We start from the raw sequence: 27,176 nt of genomic DNA, 5'->3' as shown, positions 1-27,176 counted from the left end.
ACCCCAAAACACACCACTGTCGCCCTGCCCACCAGAAAGACAAGATCCAGCCCCACCCACCAGAACAGGCACCAGTCCCCTCCATCAGGAAGCCTACAGAAGCCACCGAACAAACCTTACCCACTGGGGGCAGACACCAAAAACAACGGGAACGACGAACCTGCAGCCTGCAAAAAGGAGACCCCAAACACAGTAAGTTAAGCAAAATGAGAAGACAGAGAAATATGCAGCAGGTGAAGTAGCAAGGTAAAAAGCCACGAGACCAAACAAATGAAGTGGAAATAGGCAGTCTACCTGAAAAAGAACTCAGAGTAATGGTAGTAAAGATGATCGAAAATCTTGGAAATAGATTGGAGAAAATACAAGAAACGTTTAACAAGGAATTAGAACTAAAGAGCAAACAAACAATGATGAACAACACAATAAATGAAATTAAAAATTCTCTAGAAGGAATCAGCAGAATAACTGAGGCAGAAGAATGGATAAATGACCTGGAAGATAAAATAGTTGAAATAACTACTGCAGAGCAGAATAAAGAAAAAAGAATGAAAAGAATTGAGGACAGTCTCAGAGACCTCTGGGACAACATTAAACGCATCAACATTCGAATTATAGGAGTCCCAGAAGAAGAAGAGAAAAAGAAAGGGTTTGAGAAAATATTTGAAGAGATTATAATTGAAAACTTCCCTAACATGGGAAAGGAAATACTCAGTCAAGTCCAGGAAGCCTGGAGAGTCCCATACAGGATAAATCTGAGGAGAAACACTCCAAGACACATTTAATCAAGCTATCAAAAATTAAATACAAAGAAAAAATGTTAAAAGCAGCAAGGGAAAAGCAGCTAATAACATACAAGGGAATCCCCTTAAGGTTAACAGCTGATCTTTAAGCAGAAACTCTGCAAGCCAGAAGGGAGTGGCAGGACATATTTAAAGTGATAAAAGGAAAAAACTTACAACCAAGATTACTCTATCCAGCAAGGATCTCATTCAGATTCAATGGAGAAATTAAAACCTTTACAGACAAGCAAAAGTTAAGAGAATTCAGCACCACCAAACCAGCTTTACAACAAATGCTAAAGGGACTTCTCTAGGCAGGAAACACAAGAGGAGGAAAAGACCTAGAATAACAAACTGAAAACAATTAAGAAAATGGTAATAGGAATATATATATTGATAATTATCTTAAATATAAAGGGATTAAATGTGCCAACCAAAAGACATAGACTGGCTGAATGGATACAAAAACAAGACCTGTACATATGCTGTCTACAAGGGACCCACTTCAGACCTACGGACTGAAAGTGAGGGGATGGAAAAAGATATTCCATGCAAATGGAAATCAAAAGAAAGCTGGAGTAGCAATTCTCATACCAGACAAAATAGACTTTAAAATAAAAACTATTACAAGAGACAAAGAAGGACACTACATAATGATCAAGGAATCAATCCAAAAAGAAGATATAACAATTGTAAATATTTATGCCCCCAACATAGGAGCACCTCAATACATAAGGCAAATGCTAACAGCCATAAGAGGGGAAATTGGCAGTTACACAATAATAGGAGGGAACTTTAACACCCCACTTTCAGCAGTGGACAGATCATCCAAAATGAAAATAAATAAGGAAACACAAGCTTTAAATGACACATTACACAAGATGGACTTAATTGATATTTATAGTACATTCCATCCAAAAACAACAGAATACACGTTCTTCTCAAGTGCTCATGGGACATTCTCCAGGATAGATCATATCTTGGGTCACAAATGAAGCCTTGGCAAATTTAAGAAAATTGAAATCGTATCAAGTATCTTTTTTGACCACAACACTATGAGACTAGATATCAATCGCAGGAAACAAACTGTAAAAAATACAAACACATGGAGGCTAAACAATAAGCTACTAAATAACTAAGAGATCACTGCAGAAATCATAGAGGAAATCAAAAAATACCTAGAAACAAATGACAATGAAAACACGACGACCCAAAACCTATGGGATGCAGCAAAAGCAGTTCTAAGAGGGAAGTCTATAGCAATACAATCCTACCTCAAGAAATAAGAAGCATCTCAAATAAACAACCTCACCTTACATCTAAAGCAATTAGAGAAAGAAGAACAAAACAACCCCAGAGTTAGCAGAAGGAAAGAAATCATAAAGACCAGATCAGAAATAAATGAAAAAGAAATGAAGGAAACAATAGCAAATAAAACTAAAAGCTGGTTCTTTGAGAAGATAAACAAAATTGATAAACCATTAGCCACACTCATCAAGAAAAAAAGGGAGAATACTCAAATCAATAAATTTATAAATGAAAATGGAGAAGTAACAATTGACACTAGAAATACAAAGGATCACGAGAGATTACTACAAGCAGCTCTATGCCAATAAAATGGACAACCTGGAACATATGGACAAATTCTTAGAAAAGCACAACCTTCTGAGACTGAACCAGCAAGAAACAGAAAATATAAACAGCCCAATCACAAGTAGTGAAATTGAAACTGTGATTAAAAATCTTCCAAGAAACAAAAGCCCAGGACCAGATGGCTTCACAGTGAATTCTATCACACATTTAGAGAAGAGCTAACACCCATCCTTCTCAAACTCTTCCAAAATATAGCAGAGGAACAGTCCCAACTCATTGTACAAGGCCATCACCCTGATACCAAAACCAGACAAAGATGTTACAAAAAAAGAAAACTACAGGCCAATATCACTGATGAATATGGATGCAAAAACTTCAACAAAATAGTAGCAAACAGGATCCAACAGCACATTAAAAGGATCATACACCATGATCAAGTGGGATTTATCCCAGGAATGCAAGGATTCTTCAATATATGCAAATCAATCAATGTGATACACCATATTAACAAATTGAAGGAGAAAAAACCATATGATCATCTCAATAGATGTAGAAAAAGCTTTTGATAAGATTGAACACCTATTTATGATAAAAACCCTCCAGAAAGTAGGTACAGAGGGAACTTACCTCAACATAATAAAGGCCATATATGACAAACCCACAGCCAACATCGTTGTCAATGGTGAAAAACTGAAACCATTTCCTCTAAGATCAGGAAGAAGACAAGGTTGCCCACTCTTCACCACTAGTATTCAACATAGTTTTGGAGGTTTTAGCCATAGCAATCGGAGAAGAAAAAGAAATAAAAGGAATCCAAATCGGAAAAGAAGAAGTAAAACTGTCACTTTTGTAGATGATATGATACTATACGTAGAGAATCATAAAGATGCTACCAGAAAACTGCTAGAGGTAATCAATGAATTTGGTAAAGTAGCAGGATACAAAATTAATGCACAGGAATCTCTTGCATTCCTATACACTAATGATGAAAAATCTGAAAGAGAAATCAAGGAAACACTCCCATTTACTATTGCAACAAAAAGAATAAAATACCTAGGAAGAAACCTACCTAGGGAGACAAAAGACCTATATGCAGAAAACTATCAGACACTGATGAAAGAAATTAAAGATGATACAAACAGATGGAGAGAGCTATACCATTTTCTTGGATTGGAAGAATCAACATTGTTAATACACTATACTGCCCAAAGCAATGCACAGATTCAATGCAATCCCTATCAAACTACCAATGGCATTTTTCACAGAACTAGAACAAAAACTTTCACAATTTGTATGAAAACACAAAAGACCCCGAATAGCCAAAGCAATCTTAAGAAAGAAAAATGGAGCTGGAGGATTCAGGCTCCCTGACTTCAGACTATACTACAAAGGTACAGTAATCAAGACAATATGGTGCTGGCACAAAAACAGAAATATAGATCAATGGAACAGAATAGAAAGCCCAGAGATAAACCCATGTACATATGGTCACCTTATCTTTGATGAAGGAGGCAAGAATATACAATGGAGAATAGACAGCCTCTTGAATAAGTGGTGCTGGGAAAACTGAACAGCTACATGTAAAAGAGTGAAATTAGAACACTTCCTAACACCATACACAAAAATAAACTCAAAATGGATTAAAGCCTAAATGTAAAGCCAGACAGTATAAAACCTCTAGAGGAAAGCATAGGGAGAACACTCTTTGATATAAATCACAGCAAGATCTTTTTTGATCCACCTCCTAGAGAAATGGAAATAAAAACAAAAATAAACAAATGGGACTTAATGAAACTTAAAAGCTTTTGCACAGCAAAGAAACTGTAAAGAGAAAAAGACAACCCTCAGAATGGGAGAAAATATTTGCAAATGACTCAACTGACAAAGGATTAATCTGTGAAATATACAAGCAGCTCATGCAGCTTAATATCAAAAAACAAATAATCCAATCCAAAAATGGGCTGCAGACTTAAATAGACATTTCTCCAAAGAAGATATAGAGATTGACAACAAACACATGAAAGGATGCTCAACATCACTAATCATCAGAGAAATGCAAATCAAAACTGCAATGAGGTATCACCTCACATCGGTCAGAATGGCCATCATCAAAAAATCTACAAGCAATAAATTCTGGAGAGGGTGTGGAGAAAAGGGAACCCTCTTGCACTGTTGGTGGGAATGTAAATTGATATGGCCACTATGGAGAACAGTATGGAGGATCTTTAAAAAATGAAAACTATAAGTAGCATACGACCCAGTGATCCCACTACTGGGCATGTACCCTGAGAAAAACATAATTCAAAAGGAGTCATGTACCACAATGTTCATTGCAGCACTATTTACAATAACCAGGACATGGAGGCAACCTAAGTGTCCATCGACAGATGAATGGATAAACAAGATGTGGCACATATATACAATGGAATATTATTCAGCCGTAAAAAAGAAACGAAACTGAGTTATTGCAGTGAGGTGGATTGGACCTAGAATCTGTCATAACGAGTTAAGTAAGAAGGAGAAAAACAAATACCATGTGCTAACACATATATGTGGAATCTTAAAAAAGAATGGTTCTGGTGAACCTAGGGCAGGACAGGAATAAAGACTCAGATGTAGAGAATGGACTTGAGGACACGAGAAAGGGGAAGGGTAAGCTGGGATGAAGTGAGAGAGTGGCATGGACGTATATACACTACCAAATGTAAAATAGATAGCTAGTGGGAAGCTGCTGCATAGCACAGGGAGATCAGCTCGGTGCTTTGTATCCACCTAGAGGGGTGGGATAGGGAGGGTGGGAGGGAGACACATAAGGGAGGGGATATTGGGATGTATGTATATGTATAGCTGATTCACTTTGTTATACAGAAGAAACCAACACAACATCGTAAAGCAATTAAACTCCAATAAAGATGTTTTAAAAGTATAATTTCCAAAAATTAGAAATATGACTTTCATAAAGATATAAAGTGAACGTGTAGAAATTTTATTTAGCCTATCAATGAGGAAAACAGTGAGGTGGTAAACTGATTCTCCGGGTATTTGTGGAACTGGGTATTTATAGGCTTAAAACAAAAACAGTGTTAGATTAAGATTGCTAGGCTACAGGTAAAACTGGATAGTGTTCCTACAGGGCTATAAAACTAATCATTGAGGTTTTCTCACCATTCCGAAATCTGCAAGCTAACATGCCATCTCACAGTATCTGGTTTCTAATCTCATAGTGAATAGAAATGTCTCAAACACAAGGAAGTTCTCCTAGAGAATTCAGGAATCCTTGGGAGGATTTGTGTAACAACGTGCAGTATGACCTGCAGAGATATGCCGCCACCTCCTCACCCACCCACTCTCCACTTCTGCCCAACTGCCTTAGCTCCAAGTTTTGGATATGTTTTATTAACATTGAAAAAAATACTTTGGCGTTAAAGAAATCTGAGGGTGAATCTCACTTCCTTCACTTGCCAGCTGTATAATATTGGGCAGGTAGTTACCTGCGACTGGATTTGCTTGCTGCAAATTGGGAGGAGCTTTTGTAAAGTGCCTGACACATGACAGGCACTCGTTAAGTCTTAGTTCTTCTCTTTACCTTTCATTTTTCTTAAGTGAAAAAAGTTTACCCTTTGTCCGGCCTTCAGAGACAAAGTTTTCTTCCCCTTGGTAAGTGGAATATTTATAAATGGAATGGAATATTTATAAATGGAGTATTTCCTGCCTTATCAATAAACAAAGGATGTCACGGTCATCAACGATTGCAGCCCTCCAACGTGAGCAGGTGAGCCCTGAGGAAACTCAGGGCTGAAAAGAATACCTGCCATCTAGCAGCCATCAGAATGAAGCCACTCCCTGCGGTGAGCCCTGAGGAAACTCAGGATGTGAAAATACAGGATACTGGCCACAGATATCTGAGGTGCATATCAAAGGAATGATTTCAGCGAGCCCAGACTCTTGCATCTTCCCATACATACAAAAGCGCTAAATTCTTTAACCTGAGATATCTGGTTTTCTTTAATTAACAATAATCTTTTGCCATTCGTTGCAAAACTCCTATATATCATGGCTCCTCCCCTCGCCTCCTTGGAGCAGTTTCTCAGTTATCTGAAATGCTGTCTCGGGCTTCCCTGGTGGCGCAGTGGTTGAGAGTCCGCCTGCCGATGCAGGGGACACGGGCTCGTGCCCCGGCCCGGGAAGATCCCACATGCCGCGGAGCGGCTGGGCCCGTGAGCCATGGCGGCTGAGCCTGCGCATCTGGAGCCTGTGCTCTGCAACGGGAGAGGCCACAATAGTGAGAGGCCCGCGTACCGCAAAAAAAAAAAAATATCGATGAAATGCTGTCTCATGGGCTGCAGTCCTCATTTTGCCCCAAATCAAACTTAACTCGCCACTCTTACGTTGTGCATTTTTTAAAGTCAGTACCCTCCCTCCTTCCCTCCCTCCCTCCCTTCCTCCCTTCCTTCCTTCCTTCCTTCCTTCCTTCCTTCCTTCCTTCCTTCCTTCCTTCCTTCCTTTCTTCCTTTCTCCCCCCTCTCCCTCCCTCCCTCCCTCTCTCCCTTCCTTCCTTCCTCTCTCTCACTCTCTCTTTTTCTCATCTCTAGTTTATTAGATTAATATCCTAGAACTCTGGTGGATTTTTTCCATTACTAAGAGAGGCATTCTCTTAAATTTTTATTATTCATCTAAGCGGGAAAAAATAGATTTTTTTACATTAAAAATTTAAAGATTAAAAATTAAAAGATTCTTTTTTAATTAAAAATTTCCACCAGCTTTATTGAGATGTAGTTAACCTATAAGATTGTGTTTCAGGTGTATAAATTGGCGATTTGATATATGCATATATTGTGAAATGATTACCATAGTAAGGTTAGTTAACACATCCATCACCTCACAGTTATAATTTTTTGTGTGTGTGATGAGAACTTTGAAGATCTACCCTCTTAACTACTTTCAAATATGTAATGTAGTATTGTTAACTCTGGTTACCACGTTGTACAGAACGCTTTATTTACAGAACCCTCTGCATATGACAAAATGGAGAGATGTTCCTCAAGTGAAGATGATTTCTTACTGGATATAACTTAGTGTTTCTTGTTTTGAGGTGGGGATGGGGGTATTACTTGTTTAAGTGTAAATATTATCCTTGTCTCCTTTTAAAAGGAGAACTGGCTTTCCGAGTTATCCTTTCTGAAGCCCACTCAGTATCTCAGTGTCTGCTGTGAGCCCTGCTCTGGGTTGAGGTTTGTGAGGAAGGGGTTGGATGCACAGAAGCTCCGAGGAGCATGCTCTCTGCTTCCCCATTCCTGGTACAGGTCAGCCCAGGTGGGGTTAACGGATGGCAGAGGGACCATGAGCTGGTGTCTGGCACAGGTAACAGGTCATCACTACCAGATCTGTATTCCTGGAGAGTATTCGTCTCTCCCCTTCTCCACAACCCCTCACAGGTGGGACACTGAGCTGTGATTCAAAATGACAAAGTCTTCTGATATTGTTCCAATCACTAATTTCTGGAGAGTGAGGAGTAAGAAAGAATTGCCCTTGACTGTGCCTTCCTCACAGAGTATGGTATTAATATAGATCAATAGGTCAGGGATCCCACATTCTAAACTCACTTCTGCCACTACTTATAATGTTGTTTCTTCTTTTTCGTATTTACACATTTTTTTTCCCTTTCCTGCCTAAGTGCAGAATCAGTATGTTGTATACATTGTTCAGTATTAATGGTCACACGAGGGAAAAGCTCTGTAACCCTCTTTCCTCATTTCTGTGTCCTGTCTGTAAATGAGGTGATGTGATCAGTGCTTTGATGGTCCAGGCTCAGTTCATTCATTCATTAAGCAACATGTAGCTGTTGAGCAACAGCTCTGTGCCAAGCCCTGGTGGTTTCTCTGTAAACATGATAAATGAGAACCTGCCCTAGTGGAGATAGATTGTAACCAAGGAAACAAATAAGATGATTAGAGACTATGATAAGTATTATGAATGAAAGAAATCAGATGATGGGAAACTATAAGTAAGCTGCTATTAGTAATTTTAATTAGGGTTATCAGAGATGGTCTCTTTGAGGAGGTGGCTTTCTGAACTGCAAATATAAGGATGAGAATGAGTCAGTCATAGGAAGAGTTGAGTGAAGAACATTCTAGGAAAGAGAGACAATGCAGAGAGGTGTGGGATGAATTTGGCTTGTGCACGGACCAGAAAGACAGACCTTTGGCTGAAGTGGAGTGAGTCTGGTGGGTGGAGAGGTGCACAGAGGCTGGCAGGGTCATTAAGGGCTTTGTAGATCATGGGAAGGAATTTGGGTTTATTCTAAGTGCAATGGAAAGCTTTTAAAGAGGTCTAAAGCAGTGGAATGGTATGAGCTTATTAAAAGAAGGGAAAGGAAAGAATAACTACGGCTGTTGTGTGAAGAACTGAATGGCAGATGTCAGGCTTGGGAGTAGGGAGACCAGTGAGGTCCTGGTGCTTGGCTGTGGAGAAGGTGGTAGGGATGTGAGAGAAGGAGGCCTTGAAGATTTGACTAGGTTATGGTGGGTCCCAAATACCTGGATGAGGAGCTTGGATTTGATTTTTGCAGCTGTGAGGGAGCTTCGTGTGTGAGTGTGAGTTTGTGAGTGAGTGAGTGTATGTGTGTTTGTGTATGACTGAGTTTAGGGGTGAGACTGAGTGTATGAGCCAGTGTGTATGAGCGTGGGGTGCATGTGTGGATTTGTGAGCAGATGTGAGTGTGTGTGTTATGTGTGTATGTGTGTGTGTTTGGGTTTTTCTCCTGTTGCAGATTTTGAACAGGCCAGTGGCATGATGGAAAGGGCTGCCCTGTATGCTACAGATAAAGGCTGCTGACAGGGAGACTTGCTGGGCGGGTAGTGGAGTTAGACGTGACACGAAGGCCCAGACGTGCTAACGTGGCCAGCCATGGAGAAAGAGACGACTGAATTGGGCAGGTCCTGTTCTTTGTTTTATTCTGCTTCTGGGTTGGATGAGACTGAGGAGTGAAGACCCCACTGAAGGAGTCACATTCTCTTCAGATTCGCCCAGTCTGATTGCTGGCTGAGTAGCTTACTCGTCTTATTAGTGACAAAGCCAACCCTAAATTAAACCTCACTTAAATTCATGTGTTGGTTTCTCTGAAAAGAATTCCATTAGTAAGAGTTAAGTGGAATGGTTCTGCTGCAGCCCACCCAAACGGTCCCCACTCTGCCTTGAGAGGTGCGCGCGCACACACACACACACACGCAGGGAGTACACGCACACACACGGGGAGCACACACACACGGGGAGTACACACACACACACGGGGAGCACACACACATGCACACACATTGGGAGTACACACACACGGTGTGTACACACACACACATGGGGAGTACACACACACGGGGAGTACACAATACGGGGAGTACACACACATGGGAGTACACAACACGGGGAGTATACACACACACACGGGGAGTACACACACACATGGGGAGTACACACGGGGAGTACACACACACGGGGAGTACACACACACACACACACACACATTCTCTTTTATATTTAAATTTCTTGATTCTTGAGAAACTCATTGTGTTTTTTGTTCCCCCCCAGGATATCTTTGAAGATGCCTTGGAAACCCTCTCTGTGTAAGTAGTAACATAATAAAAAAGTATGTAGTAGAGAAAAATTGACGGTTTTCTTATAAGAAATGTAAATATTTCTTCTCATTTTTTTGAATTTTTTGAGTGTAGTGGCTATTGTTGGAAAAATTCACTTCTCCGTAATTTAACAGTTAGGATGTGATTAAGCTTAAGAAAGGATCTGTCTAAAGTTACTATCAAATATGTTTTTGAGTCTTATTTCTTGTAACCTTAATTAAACTAAAATGAAAGAAAAAATGTTTTCCAACAAATTAAATTTTATTTGTTTATAGCTAACCCTTTTACATCTTGCCCATATTTATTTACATGGTTAGCCTCATATTGTAGATTTTTGCTTTTGGTTTGCCCTTAGTTTTATTATAAGCATTTCCTATAAGCCTACATAATTTTTGTAATGATTTTAAATGACATTATATTAGATCAAATGGAACATCGCAATTTACTTATTCATTTCTCCTTTGTTAGACATTTAGTTTTTCACTGGTTTAAAAACTTAAAACTAAGTAGTGAACATTTTAATGTGTATAGCTTTATCATATTTTTGAATATCTCCAAAAGGTTAACTTCACCCATGTAGAATCATTGGATTAAAAGGGATGAATATTTTTATTCTTAATGTGATATTTCTCAAGTTGCCTTTCTGTGTTAGTTAGCTCAGGCTGCCATAATAAAATACCATAGACTGGGTGGCTTAAACAACAGAGATTTATTTTCTCACGGTTCTGGGGTCAGAGATCAGGGTGCCAGTGTGGTCAGGTTCTGGTGAGAGCTCTCTTCCTGATTTACAGATGGTCACCTTCTCGTTGTGTCTTCACATGGCAGAGGGAGAGAGAGCAAGGGAGCAAGATTTCTGGGGTCTCCTCCTATAAGGGCATTAGTCATGAGGGCGCCCCTCTCAGGACCTGATCTAAACCTGATTATCTCCCAAAGTCCTCATCTCCAAATACCATCACACTGGGGATCAGGGCTTCAACATGTGAAACTTGGGGGGACGCTATTCAGTCCACAGCACTTTCAAAAGAGTTTCACCAGTTTGCACGGCTGTGAACAACATATAAGTGAAGTGGTTTAAAATGTAGCATTATCATCCCTAGGTATTATTTGAACCATTTTGCTGCTTAAATGATACCTAATTGTTTTGTCTTAACATTTTTTTCTGGGAGTTCCCTAGTGGCCTGGTGGTTAGGATTCTAGGCTTTCATTGACGTGGCCTGGGTTCAATCCCTGGTCAGGGAACTGAGATCCTATAAGCCATGTGGTGCACACAACCCCCCAATTTTTTTTCTTATAATCACTGTTTAGTCCATTGCATTTCCTTTTGTATGAATTCTAGTCTTCTTTTGCCTATTTAACTTTTTTCTCAATGTTTCTTTTACATACTTATGAACTTTAAAATATATATACACCTTCATATTTTGTCCTATATGCTACAGATACTTTCCCTTAATTGCTATTTTTATGTTAGAGTTGCAAATTTTTATATTTTCCAAAAGTTTTAGTGTTTATGTCATTGAATGTGTATGTGAATAAAAAACTTAATTGTGATTAGGATTTTAAAAAATAAGCTTTCTACTGTGCAATAGTTTCAGATTTACAGAATTATTATGAAGATAGTATGGAGAGTCCTCTATATCCCACACTTGTTTTCCCTATGATTAATTTCTTACATTAGAATGATATATTTGTCACAATTAATAATCTAATACAGTTACATTGTTATAACTAAAGTCCATACTTGATTCAGATTTCTTTAGTTTTTATGGAGTATCCTTTTTCTGTCCCAGGATCCCATTCAGGACACCACAGTACAATCATTCGTCCTGTCTCCTTAGGCTATGCTTGATTGTGACAGTTTCTCAGAGTTTCCTTGGTTTTGAGTACTGGTCATTTGTTTTGTGGAATGTCCCTCAGCTGGGATTTGTCTGGGTTTTTTTTCCTCATGATTAGACTGAGGTCATGTGTTTTTGGGAGGAAGATCACAGACCTAAAGTATCATTCTCATCACATTATATCAAAGATACATGTTATCAACCTGGTTTACTCCTGTTGATGCTAAACTTCGTCACTTGGCTTGAGATAGTGTTTGTCAGATCTTGCCACTGTAAAGTTTTACTCTTTTTCCCCCCCTTCCCTTTTCATACTGTACTCTTTGAAAGATAATCTACTTGTGTAATTTTAAAAATGACTTTAAAGGTGAGTGCATTATTTGTCACCCAGAAATCTTACTCAGCTCTGTTGTGGCTTCTCCGCTCTGAGCGTTGGCAGGAATTGAGCTTGGGCGGCCTGGTAGAATGAAGTCAAGGAGGTAGAAAAGGATCTGACTGTGGGGCGGTGACTGGAATTCACCAGTGGAAGCGCTGCTGTTCCCAGTGAGAAGCTAGAACACTCGACACACACCAGAGAGGGGTTCAGGTCTTGGAGATGAAGACAGGTCAGACTGATGTAATTGACATGACCGATGGGTGGCACACATTAAAATTTGTGTTTCTTTGAGCTTTCAGTGGCTGCATTAGAGTGGCAGTGGCTTTACCTTTGGGTCTGAAAGGCATTGTCAGCAATTTCTAACACCTATTAGTTTTTATTTTATTTATTTATTTTACAGCAGGTTCTTATTAGTTATCTATTTTATACATATTAGTGTATATATGTCAATCCCAATCGACACCTATTAGTTAAAAAAAAAATCAAATTATAGGGAAACAAAAACCTTCTGAACTTGACTTGCGATTTCTGGTTTTCCAAGTAAGGAGCTTGAAGTTGCCACTTTGTCCTAACAACAAGTAAAGAGGTAAACAGACTTGGAAATTCTACAACTCATTTTGCATCCATAAGAAAGGAGAGGATACACAGAAGATCACTGCTCCCAAGCCTGGAGGGACAGAAGGGCAAATACAGGGAGTCATGGTGTACAGAGTTGAAGCCAGGGCAGGGGTGGGAAAACGTCACCTGTGATCGATGAATTGCTGGGGGCTCAGTGTGAATAACTCTGGGAGTTGAGAACCATAAGGAGACCCACTCATATGGAGCCCCTCCACCCACAATGTGAAATTTGCCTCCAGAAGCTGTACCAGATTTATACAGTAAATAGAGGAGAAAAATCCCTTTGGGCTTCCAGCAGGGTGAGAAGAAAAAGAACCATTCTGAAATACATCAGAGTTTACTGTTCTTAACAAGGCCTGCCCTCAGGGGAGAGTAGTTAACCAGAACTTAACTGACCCTGGGGAGCTCTAGCCCACTCTGGCCATCCTGTCCCATCTAAGAGAGAAGAAAAACTGAGAAACACTTGAGAAGTTCCCAGTCCAGAGGCACAGGCTCCCTAAAAGACTGAGACCGCATCACAGGTCGATAGAATGCTTCCCCTCCGCCACGCCTCACCACCACATGACCACAGGCCTATTTATAACAGTTCCTTTTATCATGTACATCATGTTTAACTATCAAGAAAGATTACAAGGCAGACCAGTAGGCAAAAAACACAGGTTGAAGAGACAGAGTAAGCGTCAGAACCAGACGTGGCAGGGATGTGGGAATTTAAAAGAACTATGGTTAATATGCAATGGGCTCTATGGAAGAAGTAGAGAGACTGTAGGAATAGATGGGTAATGTAAGCAGAAAGATGGAAACCATAAGAAAGAACCAAAAAGAAATGCTAGAGATCAAAACACTCTAACAGAAATGAAAAATGCCTCTGATGGACTTATTAGACTGGACATGGCTGAGGAAAGACTCTCTGAGCTAGAGGCTGTAGAAATAGAATCCCGAATAGAGTGGAATAGGATCCTCAAAAACTGAAAAGCAAAGAGAACAAAGAGTGAATAAAACAGAACAGAATATCCAAGGACTGTGGGGCAACTACAGTAGGTGTAACGTGTGCATAATCGGAACATCAGAAGGAGAAGAAAGAAAAGAACAGAAGAAATATTTGAAACAATAATGTCTGAGAATTTCCACAATTAATGTTAGACACCAAACCACAGATCCAGGAAGCTCAGAGAACACCAAATAGGATGATTGTCAAAAAATGACCTCTAGGTACATTATTTGTAAACTGCAGAGAATCAAAGATAAAGAAAAAATCTTGAAAGAAAAAATACACCTTACCTATAGAGGAGCAAAGATAAGTATTACATCCAGCTTCTTCTCAGAGACCAGGCAAGCAGAAGACAGTAGAATGAAATGTTTGTGTTGAGAGAATAAAACCATCCACTTAGAATTCTGTACTCTCTGAAATTATCTTCAAAAGTAAAGGAGAAATAAAGACTTTCTCAGGTGAACAAAAACTGAAGCAATTTGTTGCCCATAGATCTGCCTTGTAAGAAATATTAGAAGAAATTCTATAGAGAGAGGAAAAATAAATATGGGTCAGAACCTGAGATCTACTTAAGGAAAAGAAGAACATCAAAGAAGGAATAAGTCAAAGTAAAATAAAACATTTTTTCATATTCTTAATTGATCTAACAGATAACAGTTTGTTGAAAATGATACCAACAGTGTATTTGGTTATATATGCTTATGTTTATATCTTATGTATATATACATGCTTATTTATGCTTACATATAAGTGAGATGAATGACAACAATGATACAGGGATGGGAGGGAGGAATTAGGATTATTTTGTTGTTATAAGGTACTCATACTACCTTTGAAATGGTATAGTGTACTTTAATGTAGACTTGGATTAGTTGTAAATCTGTACTGCAAACTCTAGGGCAACCACCAATAAAAAGTAAAAACAGAAGTAAAGCTGATGTGCTAAGAAAGGAGAGAAAATAGAGCATATAAAATGCTCAATTAAAACAATATAAGGCAGAAAAAGAGTAGAAGACAAGAATAGGAACAAAGAACAAGGGCAACAAATAAAAAACAGTAATGAATATGGTAGATATTAATCCAACTATATCAATATTCACTTTGAATGTCAGTGGTGTAAATTTACCAATTAAAAGACATTGTCAGAGTAGATCAAAAAGCATGGTCCAACTGTATGTTGTCTACAAGAAACCCACTTTAAATAAAAGACACATAAAGAGTAAAAGTAAATGGACAGAGAAAAATATACCATGCTGGGGCTTCCCTGGTGGCGCTGTGGTTGAGAGTCCGCCTGCCGATGCAGGGGACACGGGTTCATGCCCCAGTCTGGGAAGATCCCACATGCCATGGAGCGGCTGGGCCCGTGAGCCATGGCCACTGAGCCTGCGCGTCCAGAGCCTGTTGCTCCGCAACGGGAGAGGCCACAGCAGTGAGAGGCCCGCGTACCGCAAAAAAAAAAAAAAAAAAAAAAATATACCATGCTAACACTAATCAGAAGAAAGCAGGAGTAGCTATACTAATTTTGGACAGAGCAGACTTCAAAGTAAGGAAAGTTATTGGGGATAAAGAAAGGCATTACATAATTGACAGAGGGGCCAGTTCTCCAAGAAAACATAACAGTTCTTAATGTGTAGGTACCTGACAACAGAGCATCACAAACTATATACAAGGAGAAATAGATGATTTTGTTACTGTAGTTGGTGACTTCACCTGCCTTCTCCCAGAAATAGATCCAGCCGGGAGGAAATCAGTAAGGTCATAGCTGAACTAAAAAAAAGAAAATCCTGAACTTAACCCAACTAAAGTTAATTTAGATCCCTATCTCATGCCAACCCTAAAATTGCTAGCCCAGTATTCCAACGCCATTTGCTAAGTCTGTGAGTAAAAGAAAATTTATGTTTGATGCCTACTTTATCAAATAATACACTCATTAAAATAATAATGCTGTGTTTCTGGACTTTCTGTTTTTTTTCCTTTGACCTATATGTCTGTGTTTGCACAAAAACTGCTCCATTTATCTGCTTTAGATGTTTCGATTTTAGTATGGCTGGTTCTCAGAAGAGTAGCATCCAAAAGTGACCCATGTGATCGAGATGTTTTTGATTCATGACTATCAGAAACCCGTTGTGAACTCTTAAAATGTGGAATTCTTGGAGGCTTTGTATGTCTTAGCGTCTTTTATCCTACTGTCAACCATATTACAGTTTTCTTCTCATCTTGAAAACAATAGTTTTTTAATGCTATCTCACTTTCTTGTTATCTAACATTTTCTTTTCCATTCATTGCCTCTTTCAGCCTGTCTTCAGCTGCATTTATCTGCTGTTGCCAGCATTTTTTTTACTTCCAAATTTAACTTCCCTGTCCTGCTCAGTTTACCAAACCCAAAGGTTTACCCATTCTAGAACTTGCCTTGTTCTTTTAGTTTTCTGATGTACATTATTTCTTGTGACACCTAAGACTGTTTCTTAAACAGTTTTGTGTTTCCTTTTCAATGTTGCCAAAATGTCCCTGGTACTTGCTTCTCTCACCTTAGTTGTAGCAACACATAATAGTAATGCTTTACCTAACTGAGAACCTTACCTCTTTGAAATAGAGCCCAAAGCTGGAAAGGGTAGCCAAAGTAGGTATTAGAGCCCATGCTCTAAAAATCCTGCCCTTTACTTGTAGTAGAGGATTCCATCCAGAGTCTATTTATAATGAATGTAAGTAGACTTATGCTTTTTGGCATAATTTTGCCAGAGTTCTAAGAGGTATGGTGAGAGGATGGTTTTATTTTTATTTTTAAATTTTTTATATCTTTATTGGAGTATAATTGCTTTACAATGTTGTGTTAGTTTCTGCTGTACAACAAAGTGAATTAGCTATACGTATACATATATCCCCATATCCCCTCCCTCTTGAGCCTCCCTCCTACCCTCCCTATCCCATCCCTCTAGGTGGTCACAAAGCACTGAGCTGATCTCCCTGTGCTTATGCAGCAGCTTCCCACTAGCCATCCATTTTACATTTGGTAGAGTATATATGTCAATGCTACTCTCTCACTTCATCCCAGCTTCCCCTTCCCGAGGAGGTGGTTTTAGAAGCCAGTTTGTTGATAGTAGCAAAAAATGGCAGGGAAAGAAGAAAGTAAATATGACATACAGTCATAGAACTCCAAAACACAGCAGTGTGGTTTTACCTAGCTTAGGTGCACACAACAAAATGTACCTTTCTGGTGAGTCAAGCCCTTGGACTTGACAGGTAAACTTGAGCACCAGTCTCAGTTGCCATTTACTGCCTGGGAGATCTGGGACAGTTTCTTTCTTTCACTTTTTTAAAAAAAAATTTTTTTGGGCTGCTTTTGGGTCTTCATTGCTGTGCGCGGGCTTTCTCTAGCTGCGGCGAGCGGGGGCTACTCTTTGTTGCAGTGCACGGGCTTCTTGTTGCAGTGGCTTCTCTTGTTGCAGAGCACGGGCTCTAGGCATGCGGGCTTCAGTAGTTGCAGCACGCAGGCTCAGTAGTTGCAGCATGTGGGCCCTAGAGCGCGTGGGCTTCAGTAGTTGTGGTGCGTGGGCTCAGCAGTTGTGGTGTGCAGGCTCTAGGGTGCATGGGCTTCAGTAGTTGTGGCATGCAGGATCAGTAGTTGTGGTTCGTGGGCTCTAGAGCGCAGGCTCAGTAGTTGTGGCACACGGGCTTAGTTGCTCCACGTCATGTTGGATCTTCCCAGACCAGGTATCGAACCCGTGTCCCCTGCATTGGCAGGAGGATTGTTTTTTTTTTTTAAATTTTTTAATTTATTTTTTATTTTTTTAACATCTTTATTGGAGTATAATTGCTTTACAATGGTGTGTTACTTTCTGCTGTATAACAAAGTGAATCAGCTATATGCATACGTATATCCCCATATCCCCTCCCTCTTGCGTCTCCCTCCCACCCTCCCTATCTCACCCCTCTAGGTGCTTGAAAAGCACCGAGCTGATCTCCCTGTGCCATGCAGCTGCTTCCCACTAGCTATCTGTTTTACATTTGGTAGTGCATATATGTCCATGCCACTCTCGCACTTTGTCCCAGCTTACCCTTCCCCCTCCCCGTGTCCTCAAGTCCATTTTCTACGTCTGCATCTTTATTCCTGTCCATCAGGAGGATTGTTAACCACTGTGCCACCAGGGAAGTCCCTCTGGGACAGTTTCTAAGTCTCAGTTGCTTCATCCTCTCACAGATTTATTGGGAAGATAAAATGAAATTTAATTTAAATGTGATAATGGGTATAAACACGTAGTAGGTGCTCAGTAAATATCGGTCGTATACTACTCCCCCACCTTGGATGCTGTTAATCTCCACTGAGAAAGGCATGTTCATATTGCTGTCTCTGAGACATTGGAAAAAGTTTAAATTATATCTAGTATATTCTATTTAAGAGGGTAGAGACTTGTGTCACATATGTTAAGAAAATTCCAAAATGACTAAAATTGTTTTCAAACAGCATTTGAAAGTTAGTAGGATGTGCTTCATTCACAGGGAAAGCTCTCTTGGATGTTTCTCTTTATTCCATAACATAGAGTGTGATGTTACTGTACTATGTCTCCTGTATTACTGACCCTTTCTGAAATTAAAAATATTACTGAAGTAATCTGTTATTCAAGATTTTTCTTTTAAGATATTATGTATGTTTTCTCTCTGATTACAAGTATATGTTAATTGTAAAAAAAAATTCTTCAGTTGTTTTTTATGTGAACTTTTATTTTGTCCTAATTTCAGCGTTTGCCAAAATTTCTTTCTCGTTCCCTCTTATTAAATTTACGATGCCACGACATTCCTCTTGTGATACATTAGCTGCTGAAATCAATAGAGTTCTTTTTCCATATGCTGATTGAACGGCATATTTTGGTTTTATATTTTGGTTTTATGTGCAGGTAGCAACGCTTCCACCTCTCTGTAGCAGGATGTGGTCCTCTTGCCAACCTGGTGATTAATTTCTTCCTGTGAATACTTTCTCCTGAATTTCTAATGAAAAGATGCAAGTGAACAGATGAGGGAGACCTTAAAGTATTTCCACAGAAGAAAATTATCTCCTACTCTCCTTTTCTGCTTAATGAATTCACCACCACAGATGTAGGTTTTCCTAGTTCTGGATCTTTGTGGTAACAATTGCGTTATTTTAAGTGATTAACTATTTGGGGAAGTTGCTAGATTTACAAGCTGGTAGATCGTACAAACATCTCTAACATTTAGAACTGGAGGGAAAATTAGAGATTTTTTTTTTTTTTACACAGACCTCTCACTGTTGTGGCCCCTTCCGGACGCGCAGCCTCAGCGGCCATGGCTCACGGGCCCAGCCGCTCCGCGGCACATGGGATCTTCCCGGACCGGGGCACGAACCCGTGTCCCCTGCATCGGCAGGTGGACTCTCAACCACTGCGCCACCAGGGAAGCCCAGAGATTTTTTTTTTTTTATAAAACAGTTAGTGGGACATTGAACATGTCCTTTCTAAAAATTAAAAAATTGTTTATGAAGTTTCTGACTCGTTTAGCATAGGAGGTAATCTCTCAGGGAGGAACCGTACATTAGACCCATCTCATGGCCTATAGAAATTTGCTAGAAGATTAGCTCTGCCTTAGTCCCTGGCTCCCTGATTTAACACTTCCATACTGGTATGTGCTTCTTGGTGCTCTGATGACTGGGTATCCTTCTTGCCCACTGTTTGTACACAACTACCATATCTGAAAATGTAGTGGTGGGTATGAAGTCTGTTCGTGAATTAAGTGATATGACATGTGAAGAATAAATAAAATGTTCCAGGGTTTCCAAAGAGCTGTTCCTGGTTGGGAGATCGGAGTGGCTGGCATTGGTTTTGGGTTTTGAGAGATACCAGGGTTACTTGGGACACCTGTGGGCACAAGAGATTTTGGGTCACCATGGATTCCTGGCTTCCACTTAATGAGAAGAGTAGACTAACTGCTTGGAATCAAGTGAATTGGTAGTGTTTTCAATTAACCTCTTTCTCATCAAAACCACAGTGGGCCATGGCACAAAAATCTAATTAACTGGGAGGCCTGGTCGGGTACTACTTAATCAAGATTTTCTTTTTATGATAGTTTAGAGAAGTCAGAGGAGACATCAAATTTATGTGCAAAGACTGTTAGAGCAGATTCAGGTTTAATATGTTTTCAGCAGTGATCTCTTAATATTCCATAGTACCTTATTAAAAATTTTGAATTTATCCTTATATAGAAATTCATAGGTGTTTAATCAAGTCCTGAGGCAATGGGATGTGTGTGTTCACATACAGGAACTACGGTGAATTTGTTCTTACGTCTAGAAGTTGAAAGAGGCAGACGTTTTTAGTCAGGCGATAAGAAGCTTACAGTAGAATTAAAAATATTTTGTAGTGTAGCTTTTCTCATGGATTTCGTCCTTCTTCACACCTTCTCTTTTGAACTACAAACGGTAGATTAGAATGAGGTAAAGCTTTTAAGGCAACTCCGCCCCCGCCCCCCATCAGTTTAGATCAGTTAATTATGGTGCAATAATTTTGTCTGTTTTAAGGTTATCTAGGGTGATATTCGGTGAATGACAGTTGAAAAATATCTAGTTAATATTTTTCTTCATAGTAGTTAAATTATAACTGGTAACTACAGGCAGAGTTAGATTAATTTTCATATTTATGTGATCTTTTCCTTGACCCAGCTTCTCTGTCTAGGTAATCCAAATGTTGCTCAGGTCTGGAGGGGCACCTCTCTGCCCCAACCTCAACCTGATTTTTCTTAACCAGGTTGGCATTTAATTATTTCATTGGATCTAAGATGCCGCTGACATTGTATATACCACTGAGGGAGGAGAAAAACACAATGGAGAATTTTACAGGTGACTTTGCCTAAGGGAAGGGAAAAATAAAACTGTCATGCAGGAAGACACAGTAAGGAAATGTGTGTATTTCAATCTTGGTACTAGGTAGGGAGGGGAAAAAAACTTCTCTTGAGATTCTCTGCCCTGGGAACTTTAAAAAAATAGCTCTATCATATTATGAATTTATATCCCATAAAATCCCTGTTTTAAATTTACAATTCATTGGAGTTTATTATCTTTACAGAATTGTACAACCATCATTACAATCTAATTTTAAAAAATTGGTCACCCAAAAAAGAAACCCTGCACCCCTTTACAGTCATTCTCCTTTCCCACTCCTACTCCTAGGCAACCACTAATCTAATTTCTGCTTCTAGATTTGTCTGTATAGACATTTCATAAAAATAGGATTATTCAATATATGTTCTTTTGTGTCTGGCTTTTGAGGTTTATCCATGTTGTGGTATGTGTCAGTATTTCATTCTTTTTTAGGGCTGAATAATACTCAACTGTGTGGATATACCACATTTTGTTTATCCATTCATAAGTTGAGGGACAATCAGGTTTTTTCCAGTTTTTGACTGTTGTGAATAATGCTGCTATAAACAACTGTGCACAATTCTTTGTGTGGACACATGTTTGTAATTCTCTGGCATATATACCTAGGAGTGGAACTGATGGGCTGTATGGGAATCCTGTGTTTAACTTTTTAGCACTCTCAGAATTTCAATCACAAGCTGGTTTGTGGTCTGAATATTAGGTACCAGTGTGGCCCAAACAGCTTCAAGCAGGTAATTTAATTTTCAGTGGATCAGCTTGGTTTTGCCTTCAGGTAACTGGCAGAAGCAAGTGTGGATCCTTTCCCTAAGAATTTAACTTTGATCTAGGGCAATCAAAGTTGCTCTTGATTTTAAGATACATCTGGGTTTTGGGAATATTACATGATGAAAAATCTGTGTTACAGAGTCCATGGAATACAGTGAATGGAAATAAATTTCGCTAAGAAGCCCAGAGTGAGCAGCATCCCAAGCGTCTTTTCCCTGTATTGAATTGCTTTTCTGTGTATTTTCTTTTGTACTGTTAGGTCTTCTTTAATGGTCAGCTATTGTATTGGAACCTTCCACAATAAGTAGTTCTTTATACAAGCTTATGGGGAGGGGGAGGGAGCGTATGCACATTTTAAGTTAAAGTATGTATATTCTATGAATGCTTCCTTTCACTCTAAGGAGGAGTGACAGTATTTCCTAAGCTCAAAGGAAAGCTTCTTAGTGACCCTTTGGTCCAGTTGTCTCATTTGACCAAGGAGGCCCAGGGGAGGTGGAAGACTTGGTGGTGTTGGTGGCAAAATGAATGGAAAATGACTCGTAAACCCTTATGGACAGGGCCTTTGTCATTGTGGTTCCCTTTTCTGCAGGCTCAGGAGCCTCTCTGACCATCACTCAACCCCAGGTAGCAACACCCAAGTTGTGCCTGCAAGTCAGAGAAGCCCTGCTCGCAGTACTGACTTCCTTACCTCCTCGAAGAGTGGCCTGGGCATGACTACTACTCTGTCCGGGACTACCTTAACAGTTGTAATGGGAAATAGGTCCAATCCTTACCTATTTGATCACTCACTTGGATATTTCACAAATGCCTTAATTAAAAAAAATAATAAAATAAATTATTTATTTATTTTGGCTGAACTGGGTTATAGTTGTGGCATGAGGGATCTTTGTTGCGGCATGCATGCGGGACCTAGTTCCCTGACCAGGGATCGAATCCAGGCCCCTGCATTGGGAGCGTGGAGTCTTACCCACTGGACCACCAGGGAAGTCCCCGCCCCCAAATGCCTTAATTTCTGTGTTTCAAAGTGAACTCTTGGTGGCCGCCTCCCTCATCCCTCCGAAACCTTTTCCTCTCCCAGGCTTCTCCATCTTTGTAAATGTCTCCACCCACTTGCTCAAGCCAGGTGCCTGGTGGACATCTTTGATTCCTTCCCTTTTCTTTAACTTCCCTACTACCAAGTCTGATGATTTCTACCTCCCATCTGTTTACTTCTGTCTCTCTCCTCTCTATTACATTAGCTCGAGGTACTGTCAGGTTTTGCCTGGATTACTTTAAGAGCCCCCAATGTGTTTTCGTGCTTCCTTTGTTCTCTATTCTTCCACCCTCCCAACTGCATCCTACTTGTTCTCCACACAACAGCCGAAGTTACCTTATTTTAAAATTTTAATATGAAAAATTTCAAACATATATAAAAAGTAAAGAGGATATTAAACTGAGCTCTTGTATACTCACCACTTACCTTCAACAGCTGTTAACTCAAGGCCGATCGTTTTTCATCTATAACCCACCCCAAGGTTATTTGGAATCATATCCTAGACAGTATAATTTATTTCTACCTCTAAATATTTCAGTATGTGCTTCCTGAAAACAAAGATGTGCTCTTATAGGTAATTACCGTTCAGATAACAAGGCCGGGAAATTGCACTGAAACAGAACTATTATCTAATCTATAAGCCTTTTATGGCATCACTGTATCTGTATTTTAGTATGCGTATAAAAGATAGGCCTCTTTTTTAAAACATCATAAGGCTGTTGTCACACCTAAAAAAATTAACAACATTCATCAAATATCCTGTCAGTGTTCAAATTTCCCAGTTGTCTCATAATTTATTAACAACAGGTTTGTTTGATTCGGGACAGAGTGATCCTTTTAGAAATTCAGTTGGATGATGTCACTGTCTTGCTTAGAATCTGTGCCTGAGTTTGCATGTCTCTGAGGATGAAGACTCCAATCTACCTCAGCCCGCAAGGCTTGAGGTCAAGGTCAGGTCCCCACATACTGCTTCCACTCACCCTCATTCTCTGCCCTCAGCCAGAAGCCTCTTCCAGCGTTTTGACTGAGCTAGACCTTTGCTGCCCTAGATTTGTGCATCTGGCCTCTCTGACCAGAGCAACTTCCTTCCACTCCTCCCAGAGCTTCTTCCTGGTCATCCTCAGCTCTCAGGTGCTATGTCCTTCCACTTTGCTTAATGACTCCACCTGAATAGGTTACTCCTTCCTCGTTCCTCTATCTTGGCATCCTGTTTGTTCCTCTCATACCCTTTCTTATTTTGTAGTTATTTTTTACTTGTTTTTTGACCGTCTGTTCCTTTGGACTCTTGAAGTTCCAGGAGGATGGGACTGTTCTCTTCTTTTTTTTTGCGGTGCGCGGGCCTCTCACTGTTGTGGCCTCTCCCGTTGCAGAGCGCAGGCTCCGGACGCGCAGGCTCAGCGGCCATGGCTCACGGGCCCAGCCGCTCCGCGGCATGTGGGATCTTCCCGCACCGGGGCACGAACCCATGTCCCCTGCATCGGCAGGCGGACTCTCAACCACTGCGCGCGCCACCAGGGAAGCCCCGGGACTGTTCTCTTCTGCTCATCGTGGTGCACCCTGTACCCAAGCACGATGCTTGGCATATAGTAGATGCTCAATATGTATTTGTCGAATTAATAAATTTGTTGAATTAATGTACTAATCGGAAACTATAGATGAATATTAAAAGTAAACTGCAAGGATTTGCAGTGCATTAAAAAAAATCCAGCCATCATTTACTGAGAACTTAGCAAGTATAGGGCACAATGATATTGCTGTGATTGTTCAAAGGGAGAGTGAGTTAAAGGATGTTTTGGGATGTATTTTTTTCTTCTTCTTTTTAATGATGACAGCTGGTTGTGTTAATCAACCCGTACATACATAATTAGGTAATGTCCAATTGTTTGGGCGTACTAAGCACTGTGCAGATTGTCAGTGACTCCTTTGCCTTTATTCACCTCTGGGCTGACTCACTTTCCATCTGAAGTTTATGTAAATGAGCTGTCATACTCTTAGGGGTCGTAGTGAGCTTCACTACCTTTTGTTAACTTTCTACCATTTTTTATCTGCCTTGTTTTCTGATATGTTTATCCATCTGGATAAAAATAGCAACCTGAAATGAGTAATAAAACACCACAAAAGCAGATACTTGGGAGCTTTGCCTTTTGAAATGTGTCAAACTTCTCCATTGGCTATGTTTTGAAAATTAATCAGTATCTCTGGTTCTCCCTTTCTCCCCTTCTTCCTACCTTTCCCCTTTGTGTCATCATGCTTGTAGAACATTGTAGCTAGAACTCCTCAGAGACGAAGTGATGTTTGTATTAGGTACATTATTTATAAATAATGTATAGTTCAGTATCATGTATCATACACATTTAATAGTCTGAAGACTTAGCCACTAACAAATTTAAAGGACTCTGAAATTGCTTAACACTGAAGAGGTATTTGGAGATTTATACGTGATTTTTATTTTTGTGTAATTTCTGTGTTATTTATTTTATGTTTATTGTCCAGAGTGAAAGTATTCAAGCTAGCAAGGAGTATTTTTTTTATTACCTGTGAGCAGAATGATCTCAAAATGTGTTAAAGCTCCATGTAGCTCTGATAAAGTAGCATGTTTAAAGGTATAGGCATAGTTTTGGTCTCCCCTGTAGGCAATGCAATTATAAGCTTTTAATTTCTATTTGTTTTATCAGCAAAGAATGTTTTCTGTAGGGCACCTTGACTTTGCTTTTATGCAAACTTCAAAGCGAGCAGCATAGTCTTTTCAAAATCACTCTGGTTCCATGGTCACATCACCTTGTGCCTTTTGTGTCACATACCCTGCTGCTTCCCTCTTATAAGGATACTTGTGATTGCATTTAGGGCCCAAACCAAATAATCTAGGATAATCTTCCCATTTTAAGATTATTAACTTAATTACACTTGCAAGCCTCTTTTCTCATATAAGGTAACATTCATAGGTTCCAGGGGTTGAGACTTGGATATCTTTGGGGCCATTAGTTAGCCTAACCACAGGTAAAAATAACATGCATGGTGGATACATATACAGTTTTAATTTCCTTTGTTTCCAGTTCTCTGTAAGGACTTTATTATTTTAAAATCAGGAGATATCAGAGTACATTACCTGATACTTTTATAATCAGATTAAATTGTGAGCCACATCACAGAAACAGTCCAGTTCTAATATGTGTAAGAGCCCTTAAGGCAAGACAAGAAAGTTGTCAAGTCACTGACCATCTCTAAGCCTACTTTATTTTTTTGAGTTTCATCAAAATCTATTCAAATATTCTTTATCTAATATTAATTTTAAATTGCAGTTTCCATCTACAATGGAGTGACATTATATGTATATTTCATTCACTTCACTAATTTAACTTTTGTGCATTTAACCCATTTGACCGAAAACTTCACAGAACTTGACTTTCCCTTATTTAGTGTTTTTAAAAAGTCAGTAAGATATAAAATCCAATTCTAACTTGGGAGCATCAGACTGCTCTTACGTTTTCCTTAAAACAAAAGAGGTAATTCATTTTATTCCTCATTTAACCCTCTTTGATAGTGGTGAATCCCTGGATCAGGTGAAAAATCATTAAAAGGCCCTGTGGATTTTATAAATCCAGGCCATTTGTATTTTTCTTGCTTGCTTCCCTAGGATAATCAAACAGTGATGGATTAGAATTAGGCTGCAGCAGAGATTGGGGAAAAAAAAAAAATCTCCCAGCATCCCTTCCTGCAGGAGCATCAGCTTCGGCAGTGAGTGTAGCTGCCACTTTAACTGACATGTCTTAAATTCTGCCCTGGGAAGCTCTGGGATGCTGTCAGCTGCCGGGCAACTTCTTTTCTTAAGCTCAGTAAATGAGAGTCTCACCGGAGACCAAGAAATAAAACAGAAATTGAGGATTTTTTTGCCTTTTAAATTGAGGATTGTCTCTTTTCATTGGCTTTTTAAAAATCTGGTAGAAGAGAGGGCATCTTCACAGTGGGGCTATATTAATTCCTTCAAAGTTACAGCTGCTCTAAACCTGTGAGTATGTTGCATTTATTTAGCTGTTCCTGGGGGTCTGATTGCAGCATTCTCTTTGGACCTGTGAGGATTTAATTTAAGGAAAGCTATGCTGATTAAAAAAATTGGAGTGAAATTTCACTGGAGACCTGCAGTTTTTGTTAATTGACATTGACTTCATTAAAGCCTTCATGTCAAGCCTGCCAGGGCTCCCCCCGCCCCCCATATCTCTTTTTCTTAAGTTCCTGAGACTGAGTGCTGAAATTGGAGAAAATAGTGAATCTTGCTGAGAAGGATTCAGTCTTCCCGGGATGCTATGGCAGGTTTACTGCTGCTGCAAGGTGTGCATGGGGCTGCAGAACAATGGAAGGATGATGACGGCTCACTTCGTATTCACTGTGTTTGTCTTATGTCCTTTGTTGGCGTCGTTATGGCGTTTTGTTTTGTTAGGGTGATTAAAACCTTAAAAATTAAGTACCGTGGCGTGCTGGCAGAATAACGTCAGTAGTCATAGACTTCACCGCTGTCTGTGCTGTGTCGGGTTCAGCCAGTCTCTTTGTAGCAGATCACAGTAAATGGGAGTTACCCAAGAGTGACCTTTGCATGACCACCCTTTTCAAATTGTGCATTTGAGTCGGTGCCATTTTTTTTCTGGTGACGCAGACCCTTTAGTCTAAACATCTGTCCTTAGTC

At 39.7% G+C, this 27,176-nt stretch overlaps 1 protein-coding gene across 1 annotated transcript in view; it reads left to right on the top strand.

Moving 5' to 3' along the window:
- The window catches only part of TTC39B (tetratricopeptide repeat domain 39B), a 135,767-nt gene that overhangs the window by 27,301 nt on the left and 81,290 nt on the right, over positions 1 to 27,176 (top strand). The window contains exon 2 of the mRNA XM_032636309.1: positions 9,954 to 9,988. Within this exon, the coding sequence (XP_032492200.1) occupies positions 9,954 to 9,988 (35 nt within the window). The remainder of the gene's footprint in view (positions 1 to 9,953; positions 9,989 to 27,176) is intronic.

Source organism: Phocoena sinus, chromosome 6, assembly GCF_008692025.1.
Source record: "Phocoena sinus isolate mPhoSin1 chromosome 6, mPhoSin1.pri, whole genome shotgun sequence".
Taxonomy (NCBI): domain Eukaryota; kingdom Metazoa; phylum Chordata; class Mammalia; order Artiodactyla; family Phocoenidae; genus Phocoena; species Phocoena sinus.
The sequence above is the reverse complement of the archived record's forward strand: the minus strand, read 5'-3'. Positions and strand labels throughout refer to the sequence as shown.